Below are 20,679 nucleotides of genomic sequence, written 5' to 3'. Positions count from 1 at the left end.
CTCACGAACTCAATACAGATACAGTTGCTTGTGCAAGATGTGTACAAGTATAGCCCCAAATAGTCTATCAGGTAGCATTGACTGGACTGAGAGGTTTAAATCAACAATGAGTAGCAGATAAATCAACGCCAATGATAACATCAACAAAACAAAAAGGGGAGAGGACATGAGAGGGGGAGGGTGTGGTGGAGGGTGTCCTGGGGGAGTTGGGAGTGGATATGATCAAGCTACAGTGTATAAAGTATGACGTTTTCAAACAAAACCAATTCATTCTAGAGCTGTAGAAGCAGCCATAGCACCCGTCCACTGTGGCTCCTGCTCGGCAGCTGCCAGTGGTTCTGATCTCCTTCTGACTCTCCCTCTACGGGGGACACACCTGGTTACACCTTACCTCATCCGGGTGGTATAGCAACAAATAATCTACCTGAACTCTCTCTCTATCATTGCCAACCCCCATACCTTAAGCATGCAATCCCGATAGTTCTGCAATTGCTTCAGAGGGATCATGACCTCCTGGTTCTTCTCTCTTTGGCATTTACTAGGTCATAGAACTGTCTCCACTCTTGTCCAGTCATATGTCACAGAGACAAAAATTTTAAGCTACACATTCTCTGTGTGCACCCTGACACAGCCATCAGACAACTCTGGTCAATCCATGGCTGTATGCATCACATCTATCCTTCAGACTCACCCTGTGCTCAGGCTCAGCCTGGTGATTCTGTCTGCCCCTGCCATGATTTCACCCTTTCCAACCACCAGATCCACCCCAGGTCCTACAAGCAGAATTGCAGTCCAGGCTGAAGAGGTCCATCTGCTTTCTTTTTTTTTTTTTATTAGGTATTTATTTCATTTACATTTCCAATGCTATCCCAAAAGTCCTCCACCCACTCCCCCACCCACCCACTCCCACTTCTTGGCCCTGGCGTTCCCCCTACTGAGGCATATAAAGTTTGCACGACCAATGGGCCTCTCTTTCCACTGATGGCCGACTAGGCCATCTTCTGATACATATGCAGCTAGACACTGGAGCTCCGGGGGTGGGGGGTACTGGTTAGTTCATATTGTTGTTCCACCTATAGGGTTCCATCTGCACTCTTTTTAACCCCAGGTTCAGGCTGGGTAATACATCCTGTGTGTCAGCCCAACTTGGTATGTCCATATCAGACATAGAACAAAAACAAAAGAACAAAACCCATATGCCCAGGCCTCATTGCAATAGCAAAAAGAAAAATCAAGACAACATTTGCTGCCTCCCAATCCACCAGTCCATAGAAATGGTGAGAATTACCAAAATGAACCAAGTTACAGAGCTTAGTGGCAATCATAGACCTCAGAGAGTTAGGGAGTTAAAAGAAGGCAGAGACAACGAGCTCAAATGAACTTGATGAGAATGAACTCAAAGATGGTAGGTGCCCAAGTGATGTGCAAGCAAACAAGAACACAGTACTGAACGAAACAACAATGATTTAAATCTGTGATTTGAAAACTGAATTCAAAAGAGATAGGAATAACGAAAAAACTCAACTGGACTAAGATCAAATTGAAAAACAGCAACAAAACTAAAAAATTCAAAGAAAGTCTTATAATCAGAATGAATCAAGCAGAGGATAGACTATAAAGTATAGGGATTAGACCACATAAGTAAATAATATTTTAAAAATTGATAAAAAAAACTCAGATGAACATGTAGGAAATGTTAGGACCTCCCTAAATGACTAATCTTATAGCTACAGGCAAAAGTGAATGGGTGGATGGAACTCTCAGGTCAATGTACAGACCAGATCTTCAATAAGATCACAGAAATCAGGAAAGACCAACTCATATAGGTACAAGAAGAAAAAAAGAAGAACGAACAAACGAGCCCACAAACGAGAAAAGCAACTTCCCATACAGATAGTAGAGGTTACTGAATACTACAAGTCATGCACATAAGTCATATCTGAGGGCAAAGTCGTCAGACTGATATGAAGCCAGAGAGGGGAAGACAGAGGAATCAATTTGTTTCCTAGTATTGGTGGATACAGAGCATGCACTACTCATTTTCTGTAACCAGGCAAGGCTTCCAGTTGTGGGACTGGGAAACCAACCCACCCACAAAACCTTTGACCCACAAGCTGTCCTTCCTGCAAGATGTGCTTGTGGGAGTGGCAAATGATTGACTGGTCTAACTTGAGGCACGAGCCACAAGAGGGAGCCCATGCCTACAGGGCCAGAAACTGGAAGCTTGAAGACCCAGAGAACTAGGGTAGAAACAAACGTGACTGAACAACAATGAAATGTCAACGAAATGATTCCTAACGATATGCTGCTGTACTCAAGAGACTGGTGCCTAGCTCCATCACCATCAGAATCTTCCTCCTGAAGCTGATTGGAGAAGATGCCGAGTCCCACAGGCAAACATAAGGGTAGACACAGGCTAATTAACCGTTTCTTCTGCATCTAGACTTGTTAGATTTCAATTAATTTCTCATTTCAGATCTGAAAATGTCTCCAAGACTCATGGTCTGAGCTCAGTAGTTTTGAGGAGCTGTATATGGTAGGGGACTGTCGAGGCCTTGCCCCCCCCCCCCCCCCGTTTGCTTGCTCTTTCTTACCTTTGTGGGTCTGAGTAACGAGAAAGAATGTCCTATTGGAAGGAGACAGTGGTTGTGTGTTGGTCAGAGAGGCAGGGGTAGGAGGCGGGGAGAACTGCTGGGGTCCTTCATGCTTGCCCTTATACCCTTCTCGATGATCACATGGGGGACAATGAGACATTCACAGGTGCTGCTTGGAAACCCTACTCTGGGACTACAAAGTTCACACAACTCTCCTGGATCTACCCTGGTCCTCTGTGTGAGTCTCTATTCCTTTCTGAGCCTCAGCTCCCCCATGTGTGGCTCTGAGCTTCTGTCCCACAGAGTTGTACACTATCATAACAGCAGAAATAGCATGGGCTTGTACTTAGAATTATTGAGCATTTATTGAATATCAGACTGTTTAATATTTGACATGGATTATCTCTCAACTGCTACAGCCTAAGGAGACAGTTGTTTGCCTTCTCATTTCCCAGATGGATACAATTAGGAAGACTGGAGCCTTGCCTCTGCCTAGCTCCAAAGTCTGGGCATGTAGCAATGGTGTCACTCTCGAGAGCTGGCTTGAACCCTATGCCAACTTTCTCAGAGACCTCTGCATGCCTGACTCTCCCCATTACAGCTTCAGGGTGCTCCTTCTAGGGGCATTTGAGCATCACATGGGGACCCGAGTATGCACTTTTGTAGATCAGAGTGTTCTGTAGAGTTCAGTTAGGGGCTTCTGAAAGCCTTCCTGTTCCAGCCTCTCCTGGGGCCTGTGAACTCTTTTGACAGGATGATAACCTGCCCATGGAAACCTTGGCAGAAGGACTCAGTGGTGATGAAGGAGCCACAGAGTGATCAATTGGGGCTCTTTGTGTACTTACTTAGCTTCAAGTTCCTCTCTAGCTGTACTCTGTGCTTCATTAGCTCCACCTCCATAAGTTTCTTTGTTTTGAAGGTTGGGTCCACATCCTCTTGACATTCATGCTGAGCCACCTTTGTGCTACTTTCCTGCTTGGACTGAGATTCTTCCATGGTGACAGAGCCCTCAGATAGTTCTTCTCTGAGTAGTTTGTGTTCTTATTGCTTCAAGACGTTCTTCTGTTGTTGCAAGCAGGAGACCAGTGGCTTCTTGCCTCTGCCAGGTAGTTCTGCTCTGTGAATGGGTGTTTGATCAGAAATGATAGAGGAGACCTAGTGATAAAAGAAAGCAGACAAACCTCTACAGGTCAGATCACCTTTGATCAGAACAATTGAGACACATGTCCCTCCTGGGGAGTGGGTACTGTGTGTCCAGGTGCAGGGGCTTAGGCTTCATAGGGCAGAAGAGAGAACACTGAGACAGGAGTATTTAACAGTGGACATGCTCTTTAAAATTTCATAGCTGAATGATGCCAGTGGATGTTCTAGCTGTTGTGTTGGCTTTCCTGAAGGCAGGTGTGCTGAACCTTATATTGAGTTGGGGTTTCTTAGCTGTCTAAGTTTCTTCTTTTAGGTCATTAAGGTTATTTATCTCACACCAAAAACAGATGAAAGGAATGGGTGGTGTGTTCACTTACTGATTGGTCCCTGTGTGAGGGGGATGATGGAGGTGGAGTTACATCCTGTTCCTAGGGGTTTAGGGGTATGTATGTTGAAGGTGGACTTCATGTGCTGCAAAGAGATTTTGAACTTGATCTGCTCTGCTGGATCAGTCATGTGATTGCTGCCATTTACTTCTGGAGAAGCCTTTGAAACAGGTATAGACAGGAGGCTGTGAACTGTACAATGAGATGGAGCAGAGGGGACCCAGTAGGCCCATAGCCAGGGCAGCCATTGTACTAATGTAGACCTAGTGATGTCAGTGATTTGATCTAGGAGGATCTTATATATAACTTCTAAAGGACTGGGCAAAAATGACATATGAGGATAAGAAGAAATGGAGAGATCAAGGGAAGGAGCATAGTCAAAGGGAACCCAAAGTGCATCTGTAGGAGACAATAGTCAGTAGATTTTTTTTTTTTTGGTCTGGTGCTTCATCAAATCTTTGGGTGCTGTTCATCCCTTGGGTTTGTTGGGTTTGTTGGTGCATAGCAATATTGTTCCTGAAGTAAGGCATAGTCCCCACAGTAGCAGTATGCAGGAGATCTAGGTCTCTTAACTTTGGAGAACCACAGCAGGGAAGACTGCCTCAGCCTAGGCAGAGAAACTGATGGAAAGGGAGGTGTATGAAGGTGGACTTGTAGACAATGAGAGTGGGGAAATGTAGAGGTAAGAAGATGGAGGGTTGCAGGGTCAGATTATGATGGTTGGGAGGATTAGAGGATACAAATCAAGGGATGAAGTTGGGGTCTGGAAAAGGGGGTGCTGGGGTACCAAGGACGGGAGGATGTGTGGGCAGAAACACAGGGATGGAGGATGCATGATGGACTATGTAGGACACTCACTATCCCATGTCCTCATCTTCCTTTTCTAAAGTTCCACTCTAAGGAGATCACTACTTCAGCCATTACTGTGACCCAGGGTAAGGTGGGAAGATACAGGACAGAGCGGAGTAAAGGCTCAGTCTAAGTTAAGGCTAGCCTCTTCAAAGGAATCTTTGGAAGTCCTCTGTCCTTGGGCACCACAAAGGAGGAACAAGACGGAGTCAACTAATAATTTGATTGAAGGCACATTACCCAGAGAAAGCCAAAGGGCCACATGTATGCAGGGGACAGTCCGACACAAGGTTTTTTAGAGGCCCTGATGTAAGGATAAAAGGAAAATTAGTTCAGTGCACTTGTACAGGAGTGAACTTGGTAAGGCAGGTCTGACACTGAAGCCTGTGCCTCAGAGGAATCAAGATTATAATATAGGGGGACCCACTCTAACCCCTGTGCTGTTGTTATGGTCCTAAGGCAACTATGTTTTCTTCACTAACTTTGTCTAACTTAGTTCTCTGGGGACCTTGGCTCTCCCACACCACCCCATGTAAATAGCATAGATTCTCTCTCTCTCTCTCTCTCTCTCTCTCTCTCTCTCTCTCTCTCTCTCTCTCTCTCTCTCTCTCTCTCTTTCCTGGTCCTCCCTCTCAATACCTCATCATTCAGGAGAGTTATTCCTGCAGATTAAGGGGAGGATGCAGGATAGGCTATGACAGGAGCAGGCACTTGAACCAGACAGGTGAACCCAGTCTATCACCCATCAGAGCTGGCTTGCAGACTCTCCAAGCAGAGGCTGGGGCCCTGGGCCCTGGTTTTCAGGCTGAGATCCCCATGTCTGTTTTTGTGTAGTGAGGCCAGCCCTTACCCTCCCAGGTCTAAGTGGTTTGGCGGAATCTGGGTCCCACTACTCACCCTGCTCCTCTATGGGGCCCACTGGAGAGTGTGTCTTTGAACAAGGATCCTCAGTTAAGAAACTGGTCTCCAAAAGTGAAAGAGACTCTGGCCCATTTTCAGGAAGGCAGGCGTTAGAGAGCTGCAGATGTACTTCCTCTAAACACTGCGAGTGGAAGTTGAACATTTTTCATCTTGTTTCCTGTTAAGTCTCTGCAGATGCTTGGGCTGGAGGAGTCAGGGTGAGAGCTTCTTCCGGGTTTGCAGAAAGCCCTGCCTGACTGCCCACAGGACTCATGTCTGAGTTCAGTTCCCTCTTCCATTAGTGTGGGACCTGAAGTTTGCCAACAGGTCCGAGGTCAGCAATAGCTTCTGGTTCCCCCCAGTTTTGGGCTCTTGATCTCTGTGCTTCCTTGCCTTCCCTATAGCCTGCTGTGATGGTTTGTATATCCTTGGACCAGGGAGTGGCACCATCTGAAGGTGTGGCCTTGTTGGAATAGGTGTGACCTAGTTGGAATGGGTGTGTCACTGTGGGTGTGGGTATAAGATCCTCACCCTAGTTGCCTGGAAGTCAGTCTTCCACTAGCAGCCTTTGGATAAAGACATAGAACTCTCAGCTCCTCCTGCGCCATGCCTGCCTGGATACTGCCATGCTCCCACCTTGATGATAATGGACTGAACCTCTGAACCTGTAAGCCAGCCGCAATTAAATGTTGTTTTTTTATAAGACTTGCCTTGGTCATAGTGTCTGTTCACAGCAGTAAAACCCTAACTAAGACAGAAGTTGGTACCAGAAGTGGGGTATTGCTGTGATAGGCCTGACCATGCTTTTATTTGAAAGAATGTGGATTTTGGGACTTTGGATTTGGAAAGCAGTGGAATGCTTTAAATGGGGCTTTATGGGTCATCCTAGTAGGAATATGGAAGACTTTGTTGCTGTGAGTAATTTGAACTGTGTTGACCTGGCCCAAGAGATTTCAAAGGAGAAGAATTTCAGAATGTGGCATAAAGACTGGTTTTCTGGTATTTTGGTGAAGAATGTGGCTACTTTTTGCCCTTGTCTGAAAAGTTTGCCTGAGGCTAAGGTGAAGAGACTTGGATTAATTGCATTGACAAAAGAAGTTTCAAAAAAGCCCAGCAGAGACTTTGTTCTCTGGTTAAGTCTTATGAAGAAAAGTTTGAACAAGTATAGCAAGCTTAGAAAGGAAAAATATAAAATATATGGTTTGAGTATTAAAGGAGTACCAGGAAGTGAAATGGAGCAAAATCTTGTGTTCTAGGAGATAAAGATTAAGGGAGTGGGACCTTGGGGCAAGATCCTACCCAGCTAAATTAGATCCAGGCATGGTGGTACACACCTTTAATCCCATGAGACAAGCATGCTGATCTCTACATTCAAGGTCAATCTACAGAGCAAGAACCAGGATAGCCAAGCTTAGGCAATGAAGGATTTAGAAAACATAAAGCTAGTGATAATGTAATAATACAAGGGGATCATATTCTAGTTCCTGTAAGCAGCAGAACGCGGCAGCTTCAGCCATTGTGCCTCTGGCTCTAGAGTTAAGAATGGAAGGAACTACTGGGAAAATTGATGCTGGTTAGCTGGAGCTAAGGAATTAGCGGTGATTAAGAAGAGACCAGCATCGTTGCGGTGAAATCTTCTGGAAATTGTTTTCTGGGAGCACAAAGAAGCTGTGTTCCAGAGATAGATAAGGTTGTAGCTCATGCTGCTGCTGGACTTGATAATGTGTAAGAGTACTCAGGTGGTACTGCTTGTGAAGGAATGAAGGGATCATGGAGAGAAGCTGAGGCTTAGCACTGTGAGAGGCCAGGGAAGCCCATTGGAGAAGGTGAAGCCTCAGCTGTAGTTGATGGCCCAGGATTGAAGGGGTCATGGAAAGGATTTGAGGCTTGGCACCCTGAAGAGAGCCTATGAGAGGCTATTGGTGAAGCCTAGTGGGAGTGGAACACCCCAGTGTATTGGAGATGTCAGTACCATGGGATGATCACCAAGAACAGCAGCCGTAATGGAGTGGATCAACCTGAGCATAGAGTGCTACAGAGGACAGAGATGGAGAAGTGATGCCAGACCTTAGGAGGAGTCCAAAAGATCAAGTGGAATCCCAGACACTGAAAGAAGAAGCTGTAACATTGAAATTGCCTTGGAGACTCAAAGATGTTAAAGATGCCAGAGCCATGGGACACATGCTGAGGAAAGCTGCTAACAGGGAGTGGAACCAGCCCAGGAGGAAGCAGTTTGTTGCAGTCAAAAAAGATGAAAAAGGAGTGGAGATCTGAAGACCACTTTGACATCAGCCATGGAGATGCAGAGTTTGGAGTTTGCCCAGCTGGTTTCCTGCCTTGCTTTGGGGATTACAGTTAATTAAGTTGAATGAATCTCAGAAGAGACCTTGAACTTTGGACTTTTAACATTGTTGCAACTGCTATAGACTATGAGGACTTTGAAAGTTGCACTAAATGCATTTTGCATTATGCTATGTTTAAGTATGGCCCCCATAGACTCATGTTTTTGAACAAGTCTATGGGGACCAGGGAGTGGAGTGTGATGGTTTGTATATCCTTGGACCAGGGAGTGGCACCATCTGAAGGTGTGGCCTTGTTGGAATAGGTGTGACCTAGTTGGAATGGGTGTGTCACTGTGGGTGTGGGTATAAGATCCTCACCCTAGTTGCCTGGAAGTCAGTCTTCCACTAGCAGCCTTTGGATAAAGACATAGAACTCTCAGCTCCTCCTGCGCCATGCCTGCCTGGATACTGCCATGCTCCCACCTTGATGATAATGGACTGAACCTCTGAACCTGTAAGCCAGCCGCAATTAAATGTTGTTTTTTTATAAGACTTGCCTTGGTCATAGTGTCTGTTCACAGCAGTAAAACCCTAACTAATACACCTGCCCAGCCACAGTCTGCTCATTTCAGTAAATTCCTTAGACCACAAACACTGTGTATGTATGTATGTATACACAAACACAAACACATGCACGCACACACACACACAACTCTCTCTCTCTCTCTCTCTCTCTCTCTCTCTCTCTCTCTCTATATATATATATATATATATAAACTGGGGGGAACCAGAAGTCTCCTAAATGTCACATTCGGTTTTTGAATCTCACAAACATCATCTTGTTTTTCTGTAGGTGTGTGGTGTGTGTGCATGTTCATATGCAAGTGGACTCATGTGTCTGAAAGCTTATGGGTGTGGCTAGTCCAGCTAGACAGCTAACCCAGAACATTTCCTGTTTAGTGTTTCTGAAATGTGGGATTACAAACCTGTAACCATGCCCAGCAGGCATCTGTGAGGATGCTGGGGATCAGAGCACCTGTCCTCAAGGTTGGTTTTTTTTTTCTAAAGATATTTTCTTTATTTACATTTCAAATGTTATCCCCTTTCCTAGTTAACTCTCCGAAAATCCCCTACCCCCTCCCCCTCCCCCTGCTCCCCAACCCACCCACTCCTGTTTCTTGGCCCTGGCATTCCCCTATACTGGGCATAGAACCTTCACAAGACCAAGGGCCTCTCCTCCCATTGATGATCCACTAGGCCATCCTCTGCTACATATGCAGCTAGAGACATGAGTCTCATCCATGTGCTTTCTTCGAATGGTGGTTTAGTTCCAGGGAACTCTAGGGGTATTGGTTAGTTCATATTGTTGTTCCTCCTATAGGGCTGCAAACCCCTTCTGCTCCTTGGGTACTTTCTCTAGCTCCTACATTGGGGACCCTGTGCTCTGTCCAATGGATGACTGTGAGCATCCACTTCTGTATTTGCAAAGCACTGGCAGAGCCTCACAGGAGATAGCTATATCAGAGTACTGTCAGCAAAATCTTGTTGGCATCTGCCTACTGTCTGGGTTTGGTGGTTGTTTATGGGATGGATCCCCAAGTGGGGAAGTCTCTGGATGGTCATTCCTTCAGGATCTGCTCCAAACTTTGTCTCTGTAACTCCTTCCATGGGTATTTTGTTCCCCATTCTAAGAAGGAATGAAGTATCCGCACTTTGGTCTTCCTTCTTCGTGAGTTTCATGTGTTTTGCAAATTGTATCTTGGATATTCTAAGTTTCTGGACTAATATCCACTTATCAGTGAGTGCATATCATGTGTGTTCTTTTGTGATTGGGTTACCTCACTCAGGATGATATCCTCCAGATCCATCCATTTGCCTAAGAATTTCATAAATTCATTGTTTTAAATAGCTGAGTAGTACTCCATTGTGTAAATGTACCACATTTTCTGTTGAGGGACATCTGGGTTCTTTCCAGCTTCTGGTTATAAATAAGGCTGCTATAAACATAGTGGAGCATGTGTCTTTCTTACTAGTTGGAACATCTTCTGAATATATACCCAGGAGAGGTATTGCTGGATCCTCCAGTAGTACAATGTCCAGTTTTCTGAGGAACCGCCAGACTGATTTCCAGAGTGCTTTCACAAGCTTGCAATCCCACCAACAATGAAGGAGTGTTCCTCTTTCTCCACATCCTTGCCAGCATCTGCTGTCACCTGAGTTTTGATCTTAGCCATTCTGACTGGTGTGAGGTGGAATCTCAGGGTTGTTTTGATTTGCATTTCCCTGATGATTAAGGATGTTGAACATTTTTTCAGGTGCTTCTCAGCCCTTCGGTATTCCTCAGGTAAGAATTCTTTGTTTAGCTCTGTACCCCATTTTTAATGGGGTTATTTGATTTTCTGGAGTCCAATTTCTTGAGTTCTTTCTATATATTGGATATTAGTCCCCTATCTGATTTAGGATTGGTAAAGAGCCTTTTCCAATCTGTTGGTGGCCTTTTTGTCTTATTGACAGTGTCTTTTGCCTTACAGAAGCTTTGCAATTTTATGAGGTTCCATTTGTCAATTCTTTTTTTTCTTTTTTCTTTTTTTTTTTGATTTTTGAGACAGGGTTTCTCTGTATAGCCCTGACTGTCCTGGAACTCACTTTGTAGACCAGGCTGGCCTTGAACTCAGAAATCCACCTGCCTCTGCCTCCCGAGTGCTGGGATTAAAGGCATGTGCCACCATGCCCGACTTCCATTTGTCGATTCTTGATCTTACAGCATAAGCCATTGCTGTTCTGTTCAGGATTTTTCCCCTGTGCCCATATCTTCGAGGCTTTTCCCCACTTTCTCCTCTCTAAGTTTAGTGTCTCTGGTTTTATGTGGAGTTCCTTGACCCACTTAGACTTGAGCTTTGTATAAGGAGATAAGAATGGATCAATTCCCATTCTTCTACATGCTAACCACCAGTTGTGCCAACAACATTTGTTGAAAATGCTGTTTTTTTTTCCACTGGATGGTTTTAGTTCCCTTGTCAAAGTTCAAGTGACCATAGGTGTGTGGGTTCATTTCTGGGTCTTTTTTTTTACAGGACTGGAATTTGTTTTTTTTTTTTTATTAGATATTTTCTTTATATACATTTAAAATGCTGTCCTGAAAGTTCCCTATACCCTCTCCCCGCCCTGCTCCCCTACCCACCCACTCCTGCTTCTTGGCCTTGGCATTCCCCTGTACTGGGGCATATAAAGCTTGCAATACCAAGGGGTCTCTCTTCCCAGTGATGGCCAACTAGGCCAACTTCTGCTACATATGCAGCTAGAGACACGACTCTGGGGCTACTGGTTCTATCCCATTGGTCTACCTGTCTGTCGCTGTACCAGTACTGTGCCGTTTTTTTTTTTTTTTCCCCAATTGCTTTGTGGTACAGCTTGAGGTCAGGCATGGTGATTCAGCCAGAGGTTCTTTTATTGTTGAGAATAGTTTTTGCTATCCTAGGGTGTTTGTTATTCCAGATGAATTTGCAAATTGCCCTTTCTAACTCTGTGAAGAATTGAGTTGGAATTTTGATGGGGATTGCATTGAATCTGTAGATTACTTTCGGCAAGATAGCTATTTTTACTATATTAATCCTGCCAATCCATGAGCATGGGAGATCTTTCCATCTTCTGAGATCTTCGATTTGTTTCTTCAGAGACTTGAAGTTCTTATCATACAAATCTTTCACTTCCTTAGTTAGAGTCATACCCAGGTACTTTATATTATTTGTGACTATAGTGAAGGGTGTTGTTCCCCAAATTTCTTTCTCAGCCTGTTTATCCTTTGTGTAGAGAAAGGCTGCTGATTTGTTTGAGTTAATTTCATATCCAGCTACTGTACTAAAGCCGATTATCAGGTTTAAGAATTCTCTGGTAGAATTTTTGGGGTCACTTATATATTATCATATCATCTGCAAAAGTGATATTAGGACTTCTTCCTCTCCAATTTGTATCCCTTTGATCTCCTTTTGTTGTCTAATTGCTCTGACTAGAACTTCAAGTACTATATTTAATACATAGGGAGAAAGTGGGCAGCCTTGTCTAGTCCCTGATTTTAGTGGGATTGTTTCAAGTTTCTTTCCATTTAGTTTGATGTTGCCTACTGGTTTGCTGTATATTGCTTTTATTATGTTTAGGTATGGGCCTTGAATTCCTGATCTTTCCAAGACTTTTATCATGAACAGGTGTTGGAATTTGTCAAATGTTTTCTCAGCATCTAATGTTTTTTGTCATTGAGTTTGTTTCTAAAGTGGATTACATTAATGGATTTCCATATATTGCACCATCCCAGCATCCCTGGGATGAAGCCTACTTGGTCATGATTGATGATCGTTTTGATGTGTTCTTGGATACAGTTTGTGAGGATTTTATTGAGTATTTTTGCATTGATATTCATAAGGGAAATTCGTCTGAAGTTCTCTTTCTTTGTTGGATCTTTGTGTGATTTAGGTATCAGAGTAATTGTAGCTTCTTTTGTGGAATAGTTTAAGGAGTATTGCAATTATGTCTTACTTGAAGGTCTGATAGAACTCTGCACTAAATCTATATGGTCCTGGGCTGTTTTTGGTTGGGAGACTCTTAATGTCTGCTTCTATTTCTTTAGGGCATATGGGGTTCTTTAGATCGTTAATCTGAACCTGATTTAACTTTTGTACCTTGTATCTGTCTACAAAAGTGTCCATTTCATCCAGGTTTTCCAGTTCTGTTGAGTATAGCCTTTTGTATTAGGATCTGATGATGCTTTGGATTTATCAGGTTTTCTTGTTATCTCCCTTTTCATTTCTGATTTTGTTAATTAGGATACTGTCTCTGTGCCCTCTAGTTGGTCTGGCTAACAGTTTATCTATCTTGTTGATTTTCTCAAAAAACCAGCTCCTGTTTTGGTTGATTCTCTGTACAGTTCTTTTTGTTTCTACTTGGTTGATTTCAGCCCTGAGTTTGATTATTTCCTGCCATCTACTCCTCATGGATGAATTTGCTTCCTTTTGTTCTAGAGCTTTTAGGTGTGCTGTCAAGCTGCTAGTGTGTGGTCTCTCTAGTTTCTTTTTGATGACACTCAGAGCTATGAGCTTTCCTCTTAGGAATGCTTTCATTGTGTCCCATAAGTTTGAGTATGTTGTGCCTTCATTTTCATTTAATTCTAAAAAGTCTTTAATTTCTTTCTTTTCTTTCCCCTTGACCAAGTTAACATTGAGTTAGTGTTGTTCAGCTTCCACATGAATGTTGGCTTTCTATTATTTATGTTGTTATTGAAGATCAGCCTTACTCAATGGTTATCAATCCACTCTTATCTCCTTGTACAAACCTCAAGTCCATGTGGATCAAGGACCTCCACATAAAACCAGATACACTGAAAGTAATAGAAAAGAAAGTGGGGAAGAGCCTCCAGCACATTGTCACAGGGGAAAATTTTCTGAACAGAACACCAAAAGATTATGCTTTAAAAAGAAGAATTGACCAATGGTACCTCATAAAATTGCAAAGCTTCTTTAAGGCAAAGGACACTGTCAATAAGACAAAAGGACACCTAACAGATTGGGAAAAGACCAATCCTACATCTGATATAGGGCTAATATCCAATATATACAAAGAACTCAAGAAGCTAGACTTCAGAGAACCAAATAACTATTAAAAATGGGAAAAAGAGCTAAACAAAGAATTCTCAACTGAGGAATACTGAATGGCTGAGAAGTACCTAAAGAAATGTTCAACATACATAGTGATCAGGGAAATTCAAATGAAAACAACCCTGAGATTCCACTTCATGACAGTCAGAATGGCTAAGTTCACAGTCAGGTGACAGGAACTCCTGTCTTTTTTTTTTTTTCCAATTTTTTATTAGATAGTTTCTTCATTGACATTTCAAATGCTATCCCAAAAGTCCCCTATACCCTCCCCCCGCCCTGCTCCCCTCCTCACCCACTCCCACTTCTTGGCCTTGGCATTCCCCTGTACTGGGACATATAAAGTTTGCAAGACCAAGGGGCCTCTCTTACCAATGATGGCCGACTAGGCCATCTTCTGCTACATATGCAGCTAGAGACACGAGCTCTGGGGGTACTGGTTAGTTCATATTGTTGTTCCACCTATCAGGTTGCAGACCCCTTCAGTTCCTTGGATACATTCTCTAGCTCCTCCATTAGGGTACCTGTGTTCCATCCAATAGACGACTGTGAGCATCCACTTCTGTATTTTCCAGGCACTGGCATAGCCTCACACAAGACAGCTTTATCAGGGTCCTTTCAGCAAAATCTTGCTGGCATGTGCAATAGTGTCTGTGTTTGGTGGCTGATTATGGGAAGGATCCCCAGGTGGGGTAGTCTCTGGATGGTCCATCCTTTCATCTCAGCTCCAAACTTTGTCTCTTTAACTCCTTCCATGGGTATTTTGTTCCCTATTCTAAGGAGGAATGAAGTATCCACATGTTGGTCTTCCTTCTTGATTTTCTTGTGTTTTGCAAATTGTATCTTGGATATTCTAAGTTTCTGGGCTAATATCCACTTATCAGTGAGTGCATATCAAGTGACTTCTTTTGTGATTGGGTTACCTCACTCATGATGATATCCTCCAGATACATCCATTTGCCTAGGAATTACATAAATTCATTCTTTTTAATAGCTGAGTAGTACTCCATTGTGTAAATGTACCACATTTTCTGCATCCATTCCTCTGTTGAGGGACATCTGGGTTCTTTCCAGCTTCTGGCTATTATAAACAAGGCTGCTATGAACATAGTGGAGCATGTGTCCTTATTACCAGTTGGAACATCTTCTGGGTATATGCCCAGGAGAGGAATTGCTGGATCTTCTGGTAGTAGTATGTCCAATTTTCTGAGGAACCGCCAGACTGATTTCCAGAGTGGAAATCAGTACCAGCTTGCAATCCCACCAGCAATGGAGGAGTGTTCCTCTTTCTCCATATCCTTGCCAGCATCTGCTGTCACCTGAATTTTTGATCTTAGCCATTCTGACTGGTTTGAGGTAGAATCTCAGGGTTGTTTTGATTTGCATTTCCCTGATGATTAAGGATATTGAACATGTTTTTCAAGTCCTTCTCAGCCCTTCGGTATTCCTCAGTTAAGAATTCGTTGTTTAGCTCAGTACCCCCATTTTTTAATGGGGTTATTTGATTTTCTGGAGTCCAGCTTCTTGAGCTCTTACCTCCACACAAAACCAGAGACACTGAATTTTATGGAGGAGAAAGTGGGGAAAAGCCTCAAAGATATGGGCACAGGGGAAAAATTCCTGAACAGAACAGAAATGGCTTGTGCTGTAAGATCAACACTCGACAAATGGAACCTCATAAAATTGCAAAGTTTCTATAAGGTCAAAGATACTGTCAATAAGACAAAAATGCCACCAGCAGATTGGGAAAGTAGGAACTCCTGTCTTATACTGGCATCGCCCGCTCTCTTACCAAGCATCCTTTGGTTCTGTGTACCCAGAATTGATGTAAATCTTTTTTTTTAATTTTTTATTACGTATTTTCCTCAATTACATTTCCAATGCTATCCCAAAAGTCCCCCATACCCCCCCCCCCACTTCCCTACCCACCCATTCCCACTTTTTGGCCCTGGCGTTCCCCTGCACTGGGGCATATAAAGTTTGCATTTTCAATGGTCCTCTTTTTCCAGTGATGGCCTACTAGGCCATCTTTTGATATATGTGCAGCTAGAGTCAAGAGCTCTGGGGTACTGGTTAGTTCATAATGTTGTTGCACCTACAGGGTTACAGATCTCTATAGCTCCTTGGATACTTTCTCTAGCTCTTCCATTGGGGGCCGTGTGATCCATCCAATAGCTGACCGTGAGCATCCACTTCTGTGTTTGCTAGGCCCCGGCCGGCCTAGTCTCACAAGAGACAGCTATATCAGGGTCCTTTCAGGAAAATCTTGCTAGTGTACCCAATGGTGTCAGCGTTTGGAGGCTAATTATGGGATGGATCCCTGGATATGGCAGTCTCTAGATGTTCCATCCTTTTGTCTCAGCTCCAAACTTTGTCTCTGTAACTCCTTCCATGGGTGATTGTTTACAATTCTAAGAAGGGGCAAAGTGTCCACACTTTGGTCTTCGTTCTTCTTCAGTTTCATGTGTTTTGCAAATTGTATCTTATATCTTGGGTATTCTAAGTTTCTGGGCTAATATCCACTTATCAGTGAGCATATATCATTTGAGTTCTTTTGTGATTGGGTTACCTCACTCAGGATAATGCCCTCCAGGTCCAACCATTTGCCTAGGAATTTCATAAATTCATTCTTTTTAATAGCTGAGTATTACTCCATTGTGTAAATGTACCACATTTTCTGCATCCATTCATCTGTTTGTTGTCGAATTGCTCTGGCTAGGACTTCAAGTACAATGTTGAATAGGTATGGAGAAAGTGGACAGCCTTGTCTAGTCCCTGATTTTAGAGGGATTGCTTCAAGCTTCTCACCATTTACTTTGATGTTGGCTACTGGTTTGCTGTAGATTGCTTTTATCATGTTTAGGTATGGGCCTTGAATTCCTGATCTTTCCAAGACTTTTATCATGAATGGGTGTTGGATCTTGTCAAATGCTTTTTCCGCATCTAACGAGATGACCATGTGGTTTTTGTCTTTGAGTTTGTTTATATACTGGATTACGTTGATGGATTTCCATATATTGAACCATCCCTGCATCCCTGGGATGAAACCTACTTGGTCAGGATGGATGATTGTTTTGATGTGTTCTTGGATTCGGTTAGCAAGAACTTTATTGAGGATTTTTGCATCAATATTCATAAGGGATATTGGTCTGAAGTTTTCTATCTTTGTTGGGTCTTTTTGTGGTTTAGGTATCAGAGTAATTGTGGCTTCATAGAATGAGTTGGGTAGAGTACCTTCTGTTTCTATTTTGTGGAATAGTTTGTGAAGAACTGGGATTAGATCTTCCTTGAAGGTCTGATAGAACTCTGTACTAAACCCATCTGGTCCTGGGCTTTTTTTAGTTGGGAGACTATTAATGACTGCTTCTATTTCTTTGGGGGATATAGGGCTGTTTAGATCATTAACCTGATCTTGATTCAACTTTGGTACCTGGTATCTGTCTAGGAACTTCTCCATTTCATCCAGGTTCTCTAGTTTTGTTGAGTATAGCCTTTGGTAGAAGGATCTGATGGTGTTTTGGATGTCTTCAGGATCTGTTGTTATGTCTCCTTTTTCATTTCTGATTTTGTTAATTAGGATGCTTTCCCTGTGTCCTCTAGTGAGTCTGGCTAAGGGTTTATCTATCTTGTTGATTTTCTCAAAGAACCAGCTCCTTGATTGGTTGATTCTTTGAATAGTTTTTCTTGTTTCCACTTGGTTGATTTCCCCCCTGAGTTTGATTATTTCCTGCCGTCTACTCCTCTTGGGTGAATTTGCTTCCTTTTGTTCTAGTGCTTTTAGGTATGTTGTCAAGCTGCTAATGTGTGCTCTCTCTAGTTTCCTTTTGGAGGCACTCAGAGCTATGAGTTTTCCTCTTAGAAATGCTTTCATTGCGTCCCATAAGTTTGGGTATGTTGTGGCTTCATTTTCATTGAACTCTAAAAAGTCCTTAATTTCTTTCTTTATTCCTTCCTTGACCAAGGTATCATTGAGAAGAGTGTTGTTCAGTTTCCACGTGAAGGTTGGCTTTCTATTATTTATTTTGTTATTGAAGATCAGCCTTAGTCCATGGTGATCTGATAGGATGCATGGGACAATTTCAATGTTTTTGTATCTGTTGAGGCCTGTTTTGTGACCAATTATGTGGTCAATTTTGGAGAAGGTACCATGAGGTGCTGAGAAGAAGGTATATCCTTTTGTTTTAGGATAGAATGTTCTGTAGATATCTGCCAGATCCATTTGATTCATAATTTCTCTTAGTTTCTCTGTGTCCCTGTTTAGTTTCTGTTTCCATGATCTGTCCATTGGTGAAAGTGGTGTGTTGAAGTCTCCCACTATTATTGTATGAGGTGCAATGTGTGCTTTGAGATTTACTAAAGTTTCTTTAATGAATCTGGCTGCCTTTGTATTTGGAGCATAGATATTCAGGATTGATAGTTCCTCTTGGAGGATTTTACCTTTGATGAGTATGAAGTGTCCCTCCCTGTCTTTTTTGATGACTTTGGGTTGGAAGTCAATCTTATCAGATATTAGAATGGCTACTCCAGCTTGTTTCTTCATACCATTTGCTTGGAAAATTGTTTTCCAGCCTTTCATTCTGAGGTAGTGTCTATCTTTTTCTCTGAGATGAGTTTCCTGTAAGCAGCAAAATGTTGGGTCTTGTTTGTGTAGCCAGTTTGTTAGTCTATGTCTTTTTATCGGGGAGTTGAGTCCATTGATATTAAGAGATATTAAGGAAAAGTAATTGTTGTTTCCTGTTATTTTTGTTGTTAAAGTTGGCATTCTGTTCTTGTGGCTGTCTTCTTTTAGGTTTGTTGAGGGATTACCTTCTTGTTGTTTCTAGGGCGTGGTTCCTGTCCTTGTATTGGTTTTTTTCTGTTATTATCCTTTGAAGGGCTGGATTCGTGGAGAGATAATGTGTGAATTTGGTTTTGTCGTGGAATACTTTGGTTTCTCCATCTATGTTAATTGAGAGTTTGGCTGGGTATAGTAGCCTGGGCTGGAATTTGTGTTCTTTTAGTGTCTGTATAACATCCGTCCAGGATCTTCTGCCTTTCATAGTCTCTGGTGAAAAATCTGGTGTAATTCTGATAGGCTTGCCTTTATATGTTACTTGGCCTTTTTCTCTTACTGCTTTTAGTATTCTATCTTTATTTAGAGCATTTGTTGTTCTGATTATTATGTGTCGGGAGGTATTTCTTTTCTGGTCCAGTCTATTTGGAGTTCTGTAGGCTTCTTGTATGTTCATGGGCATCTCTTTCTTTAGATTTGGGAAGTTTTCTTCTATAATTTTGTTGAAGATGTTTGCTGGTCCTTTGAGTTGAAAATCTTCATTCTCATCCACTCCTATTATCCGTAGGTTTGGTCTTCTCATTGTGTCCTGTATTTCTTGGATGTTTTGAGTTAGGATCTTTTTGTATTTTACATTTTCCTTGATTGTTGTGCAGATGTTCTCTATGGAATCTTCTGCACCTGAGATTCTCTCTTCCATCTCTTGTATTCTGTTGCTGATGCTCGTATCTATGGTTCCAGATTTCTTTCCTAGGATTTCTATCTCCAGTGTTGCCTCATTTTGGGTTTTCTTTATTGTGTCTACTTCCCTTTTTAGGTCTAGTATGGTTTTGTTCATTTCCATCATCTGTTTGGATGTGTTTTCCTGTTTTTCATTAAGGACTTCTACCTGTTTGATTAGGTTATCCTGTTTTTCTTTAAGGATTTGTAACTCTTTAGCAGTGTTCTCCTGCAATTCTTTAAGGGATTTTTGTGCTTCCTCTTTATTGTCTTCTACCTGTTTACCAGTGTTCCTTTGTATTTCTTTAAGTGTGTTATTAAAGTCCTTCTTGAAGTCCTCTACCATCATCATGAGATATGCTTTTAGATCCGTGTCTAGCTTTTCCGGTGTGTTGGGGTGCCCTGGACTGGGCGAAGTGGGAGTGCTGGGTTCTGATGATGGTGAGTGGTCTTGGTTTCTGTTAGTAAGATTATTACGTTTACCTTTCGCCATCTGGTAATCTCTGGGGTTAGTTGTTGTCGTTGTCACTGTTTAAAGATTGGAGCAGAAGCTGTGTTCCACCCACCAGCAGTCTCAACATCCTGTGGCGGGGGTCGTGGGTAGCTGGCAGTACCCCGGTGCTGATCTGGCCGGATGAGGCCTGTGGCCCTACTCAGGCCGGTTTCTGCTTCCCTAACTAATGCAGTCTCAGGTCCCGTGCGCAATTGGATTGGAGCAGAAGCTGTGTTCCTCTCTCCAGAAGTCTTAAGATCCTGTGGCGGGTGTTGTGTGTAGCTGGCGAGTGTCAGCCGACCCTGCGCCCTAGCTACCCCGGTGCTTTTCTGACCGGAAGAGGCTCGTGGCCCTATGTAGGCCGGATTTCTCCCTCCCCAACCAAAGCAGTCTCAGGTCCCGCGTGATTGGACTGGAGCAGAAGCTGTGTTCCACTCACCAGCAGTCTCAAAATCCTGTGGTGGGGGTCGTGGGTAGCTGGCGGGTGTCAGCCGACCCTGCGCTCTAGCTACCCCGGTGCTGATCCAGCCGGATGAGGCCTGTGGCCCTACTCAGGCCGGTTTCTGCTTCCCTAACTAATGCAGTCTCAGGTCCCGCGCGCAATTGGATTGGAGCAGAAGCTGTGTTCCACTCACCAGAAGTCTTAAGATCCTGTGGCGGGTGTTGTGGGTAGCTGGCGAGTGTCAGCCGACCCTGCGCCCTTGCTACCCAGGTGATTTTCTGACCGGAAGAGCTCTTCTTTCTTTAATGCCTGTCTTTCTTGCGTTCCTTGAAGATACTGAAATGAAGTTTGTGCTCTGGTCACAATGTGGAGGATGAATCCTCAGCTGTGCTGGTTGGAGGAAGCAAGAGTAGGGCAGAAGAGGTGAAGCTCAGCAAGGTGCTCAGTGGTAAACAGA

General features: G+C 43.2%; 1 protein-coding gene across 2 annotated transcripts in view; it reads right to left on the bottom strand.

Annotated features, from left to right (window-relative positions):
• LOC110305069 (NACHT, LRR and PYD domains-containing protein 1a) overlaps nt 1-20,679 on the bottom strand; it is a 69,879-nt gene that overhangs the window by 42,011 nt on the left and 7,189 nt on the right. The window contains exon 1 of one of the 2 annotated variants that reach the window (XM_021176843.2): nt 3,440-3,590. The exons of the other annotated variant lie outside the window; for it this stretch is intronic. Within the exon in view, the coding sequence (XP_021032502.1) occupies nt 3,440-3,590 (151 nt within the window). Of the gene's footprint in view, nt 1-3,439; nt 3,591-20,679 lie in introns of those variants that run through there. 2 annotated transcript variants of the gene reach the window in all.

This window comes from Mus caroli, unplaced genomic scaffold, assembly GCF_978045245.1.
Source record: "Mus caroli unplaced genomic scaffold, Mus_caroli_1 scaffold_13, whole genome shotgun sequence".
Classification (NCBI taxonomy): domain Eukaryota; kingdom Metazoa; phylum Chordata; class Mammalia; order Rodentia; family Muridae; genus Mus; species Mus caroli.
Note: the sequence above shows the minus strand (reverse complement) of the source record. Positions and strands in the feature narration are given on the sequence as shown.